Source organism: Cornus florida, unplaced genomic scaffold (assembly GCF_030987335.1).
Source record: "Cornus florida cultivar Cherokee Brave unplaced genomic scaffold, ASM3098733v1 CherokeeBrave_3.0.0_Hap2_Chr10, whole genome shotgun sequence".
Classification (NCBI taxonomy): domain Eukaryota; kingdom Viridiplantae; phylum Streptophyta; class Magnoliopsida; order Cornales; family Cornaceae; genus Cornus; species Cornus florida.
In genome coordinates this window covers 24,822,582-24,828,399 of record NW_026775580.1, presented here as the reverse complement: position 1 = coordinate 24,828,399, position 5,818 = coordinate 24,822,582, and the positions used below count along the sequence as shown (strand labels likewise).

At 32.9% G+C, this 5,818-nt stretch overlaps 1 protein-coding gene across 1 annotated transcript; it reads left to right on the top strand.

The window, feature by feature from the left end:
* Window positions 1-3,607: 3,607 nt before the first annotated feature.
* LOC132277440 (zinc finger BED domain-containing protein RICESLEEPER 2-like) lies at window positions 3,608-4,471 on the top strand. Its single transcript, XM_059779298.1, has one exon. It carries the CDS (start codon window positions 3,608-3,610, stop codon window positions 4,469-4,471), a length of 864 nt encoding a protein of 287 aa, XP_059635281.1.
* Window positions 4,472-5,818: the final 1,347 nt, after the last annotated feature.

Sequence of the window (5,818 nt, the reverse complement as noted above, 5' to 3'; positions counted from 1 at the left end):
TTTGTGTTTTGAGCCTCTTGTGAATTCATTTCGCATTTTTTTTGCATATTCTGATCTAGGGGCATTATGGACCTTTCACATCAGTTTTATTTTCTTCTTTCGACATGGTTGCTTAGAAAACATGATTTTAGGGGAGGTTTCTTTTTCGTGTTTTTCCAGAAAAGGTCGTCTTGGTACCGGAAATCCCTCGTGAAGTTTCAGCTTCCAGTTTTCATTTAGCAGCTTTATGACCCTCTTGTTTAGTTCTGATCTAGGGGCAGTTTGGGGATTTCACAGTGAGTTTTTTTCGATTCCGTTCACGTTGTCGAGTAGAAAACTCGATTTTAGGGGGGGTTTCTTCTTTGTGTTTTTCCAGAAAAACTCGTTTTGACCTCCGTTTCAAGCCTCAGTTCTGGGCAGATAAAAAAAAATGTAGCAGCAGCCAAGGGCTGCCACCAGCCATGTCCTTGGGCGCAGGCATGCACGCCGGTGGGCTCGCGCATGGGCGCCGTGTGCGCCATGACCCCTCGTCGGGCCGCCACGACGTCAATTCTTCTTTTGGGCTTTTCTCCTTCGTCTGAACTCCGATTCAAGTGAATTTTTTTTTTTTAACTTGACTAATTTTTCGCTGTCTTTCCAACGGTGTGCTCGGTTGCACCCGGTTCTTCTTGGATAATTACCAATTTACCCTTTTTGCCTTAAGTGCTTGTTTTTCTTCGTCATGCCGTTTCTTCTTCGTCCGACTCCGAATCATGCGATTCTTGAGTCCATCTTGATTAGTTTTTCGTTATCCTTCCAGCGGTGTGCTCAGTAGCACCCGAATCTACAGTTTTCAGAAATGACTATTTTGCCCCTGGGGGCTTATTTGTCATATTTTCGATCTTTTGCTTCCGCATCAATTCTTGTCGAGTTCCACGACCTAATGGAAGGTCACTTTGACTTCTTAGAGTCATGTTTTCTGTTTTCGCTTCCGCATTCGGATCCGTTATCGGATCATTCTTACGGTTCATCACAGGACACGCTGGCCTAAAAACCAGGGTCATCACAGATTATTACTTTTTAAATGACACAATAACCCTTTCAAATTTCCTCTCCTTATATCTAATATTAATATATTTTGTCAAGATTCAAAAAACATATATATATGAAAAAAGATGATTCAAAAAAAATTTTATCTGTATTGAATAAATTATCTCTTTTGATAAGATTCAAAAAATAAAAAGGTTATTTCTATTGAATAAATTATTTCTTTTTACGGGCCATAAAAAAAATATCAAATTTTTTTTTTCAAAATAGGAATTATTGACTCATTATCATTATTAGAGGAATTCCTCTACTGAAAGTGATATTATTGACGATTTTAATATCTGATTCATTATTGACTCATTATTAGAGAAATTCCTCTACAAAAACTGTAATGTTTTATAATTTTTCAATACTTTGCATTTTTTTTTTTTTTCTCTTTTTGTTTTTTTGTTTATGAGTGTCAAATAGTCAGATAGATCATTAGCTTTAATCACTAATGCCTGTCAAAGTAATAGATGTATATTAATGATTAAAGAAACAATCTTTTACATATAAAGTATAAACGAAAGAGATACACAATGTAATTATATATAAAGAGTCCCGATGTATATTAACGATCAAAGATACAATCTTTTACATATAAAGTATAAACGAAAAGGAAACACAATCTAATTATATATAAAGAGTCCTTACAAGTATGCAATCTAGAAAGGAGATTACAACTTTCTAAATAGTTAATTACCTTCTATTTACAACTTTCTAAATAGTTAATTACCTTCTATTTTTAAATAGGTCCTATTATTATTATATTTACGTGAAGTAGTAAATTTTTACCTTCTATTTACAACTTTCTAAATAGTTAATTACCTTCTATTTTTATTTACCAGGATAAATAGTAAGACTCATATAATCATACATATATACATATATATACATATATATATATATATATATATATATATATATACATATATGGTATCTCCTAATAAGCATGGCATGTCACAATGAAAACATATATCAACAAAAAATAATCAAAACTGAAACATTGGCTATATATATAATTATATATATATACACAATAAAATTAAAAATTTATTATTGTATTATTAAGGAAAGAATTAGTCGAACACTAAAAAATGGAAAGAATGTTTTTGGTATATAGAAAGTTAGAAACCTTACGTTCCTTATATCCTTACGGACCTTACCTTACTTCAAAGGTCACCTCACCTAAGTCCTTTCCAAAAAAAAAAAAAACACTCTGCCTCCCTTCTTCTCAGTTTCCACTTTCCATTCATGTTATTCTAGATCGGATCCCTTTTTCTCAGTTTCCATCTCTTGTTGTTCTAGATCAGATTCACCGTTCGCCTCCCCCTCTCTCTCTGCAATTGCTAACTTGTAGGTATGGGATTTGTTTTAATTTTTTTTTTCCTAAATTAACTAATCAAGGCTGTAAGACTGTAATTCTTGTTTTGCAATTTATTTTTTTTTTTCATATTGTTTAAAAAATTAAAACCCATATCTTTCACTTTCCAGATCCAGATCTCAGACCCCTATTCGCCATCGTCCTCTGTCCTGCCGTCCTTCGTTATCGTCTGCTGTCATATTGGTAGGTACTACAGATTTATTTATTTATTTTTTGTTTTAATGAGTTGAATCCATTGCAATTTCTTGTTATTGTTGTTTTGTCTTGCATATTGAAGTATAAATTTATATAAAAAACACAATCTGCTATTATTGATTTACTCTCAACTCTCAAGCTTGCCCCCCTCTCTCTCTGTAACGCTAACTTGTATGTATAGGTTTTGTTTTAATTTTTTAATTTTTTTTCTTTTTCTAAATCAACTAATCAAGGCTGTAAGACTGTAATTCTTGTTTTGCAATTTTTATTTTTTATTTTTTAATTTCAGATTGTTCAAAAAATAAAAACCTATATAAGATTGTAATTCTTGTTTTGCAATTTTTATTTTTTTTTTAATTTCAGATTGTTCAAAAATCCAACCCCTATTCTTGTTATTGTTGTTTTGTCTTGCATATTGAAGTAGAAATTTATATATACACAGAATTTGCTATTATTGATTTAATGAGCATTTTTTATTTTTATTTTCTTCATACATACGTTTGAGAAGTATTGAAAATTTGGGTTGGTGAAAAAGAGAGAGACAAAGGCAACAAATGAAGCCATAATAAAAACCATGCCAACTTTGCAGAAAAAGAGTTATCTACAAAAATCTGAGGTGTGGAATCATTTCATAAAACAGAAGAAAGAAAAGGGGGGGGGGGGGGGCCTTCTGATAAGGCTAATTGCAATTATTGTGGGGGCTTATATAGCTGTCTTACTATGAATGGAACTAGCACTCTAATTCGACACTTAGGAGTCTGTTCTAAGTATGATGGTAATAAAGACCCTACTCAAAAAATCTTAAGTTTTGGAGGTGATGGTTCTGGTGTTAGTAATTGGAAGTTTGACCAAAAAGACTGTCGCAAAGAGCTTACAAGAATGATTATTGCTGAAGAACTTCATTTTAGTTTTGTGGAGAAAACTTATTTTAAAAGGTTTTTAAGTGTGTTACAACCAAAATTTAAGTTGTTTTCTCTAACTACTATGACAAAAGATTGCATTAATTTATATGAAGCTGAGAAATGCAAACTTAGATGGATTTTTGAGTCATCGGCTTCAAGAATTTGTCTTACCTCTGATTTGTGGACTTCCATCCAAAATCTTGGTTATATGTGTCTTACGGCACATTATATTGATAAAGATTGGAGGTTACAAAAAAAAATTATTAATTTTCGTGTGGTTCCAACTCCACATAATGGTGACATCATTGCACAAGCTGTTGAAGGTTGTTTGTTGGAGTGGGGAATTGATCAACTTTGCACGTTAACTATTGACAATGCAAGTTGTAATGATACGGTAGTTTCAACTTTGAAGAGGAAGTTCAATAAGCGCAATGGGCTGTTATTGGAGGGTAAGATGTTTCATATAAGGTGTTTTGCACACATCTTGAATTTGATAATGAAGGATGGAATTGATGAGGTGAGTAGTTCCATCATTAAGATTCGTGAAGCAGTGAAGTATGTTAGGAATTCTCCTTCTCGTTATCAATGTTTCAAGAAGTGTGCTGAGGTGGAGAAGATCACATCTAAAAGAACAGTGTGTTTGGATGTTCCAACACGATGGAATTCAACATATTTAATGCTTGGTGCAGCACTTGAGTATCAAAAAGCCTTTGAGCGGTTAGAGGAGAAAGATTTAACTTTTGCAAACGGTGCTCCATTTGAAGAGAATTGGTTGAAGGAAAAGAACTTACACAAGTTCTTGGAGCACTTTTACATTATCACAAATCGTGTATCGGGGTCCAAATATGTCACCTCTAACACCTATTTTCAAGAAGTGACTGGAATTCAAACTTTGCTACAAAAGTGGTCAAGAAATGAAAATGTTTTCTTTAGCAATATGGGATAAAAATGATCCTAAAGTTTGAGAAGTATTGCAATATTGACAAAATTAATATTTTGTTGATCATAGCAGTGGTTTTAGATCCTCGTTACAAGTTGGGATTTGTAAAATTTTGTGTTGCAAAATTTTGTTCGGATACCTAGGTTGAAGAGTTGACGGGGAAGATAAGAGATACCATGGCTACACTTTATAAATATTATTCATCAATTGAGTTGGCAAAAAATGTTGAGTCAACTAAAACAAATGCTGATGTTGAAATGGATGATGTTGAGGGGGTGGATAATGTACTTGATGAGCATAGGAGGAATTGGCGTAATCACTTGAAAAATGAGCAAAGGGAGGTGATTAAGTCAGACTTAGAACGTTACTTGTATGATGCTATTGAAGGGGAATCACCAGAATTTGATATTTTGGCGCGGTGGAAAGTAAAAGCCCCTACATATCCTGCCCTTTCAGAAATGGCTAGAGACGTTTTGGCTATTCTAGTTTCAATTGTGACTTCTGAGTCAGCTTTCAGCAAAGGGGGATGAGTACTTGACTCATTTCAAAGTTCCTTAACTCCTTATATTGTTGAGTGCTTGATTTGTGCCCAAGATTGGCTGAGGAGTTCATCAACATCTATTGATATGGAAAAAAAATTAGAGGAACTGGAAGCTTTAGAAAAAGGTATTACTTTTCTTCACTTTCTTTATTAATTTTATATGTATATAAAATTGTTTTTGTGATCTCTATAGTTGACAAATAATTAATATTCTCATTTGCATATAGGTTTGGAGATCAAAGTTGGAGAACCTGGAGCTTGCACCACTTCAGCATCATCTAGCAAAACTCAAGAGGTAATATTATCAATTATGTGTTTATGAGATAGTTTTGACAAATGATTTATATATTTCATGTTTTTTTGTTACAAGTTATCTATAATTTGATATTGTCATATCCCTTTTGTAGGAATGAGGAGCATGTAGATTGGAGAATGAATGACCAACAATTTTTTCTGTTGTTTTGGAAGATGAATGTTATTATTAATGTTGGTTATGAATTTTATATTTTGTTGGAATGTGGCTTGTTATTTTGTTAACTTTGTACTTATTTATTATTAATGTTGTACTTGTATGTTTTATTGTTTTGTAATGGATGCATCATGAACGCATGGAATGTGGCTTGTTATTTTGTTAACTTTGTATTTAAAATTATACTGACTTTTGCCTAGAAAATTAGGTGTTCTAGAAGCCAGGGGAAGTTAATAATCTCATTTGTAATTCCTTGTAAAAGTGGACTTAAATGCTGGCAGAAGAAGAAGGTGCATAGAGATGAATTAGATCTTCCAAGACTGATGATTATCGAAGATGTTAT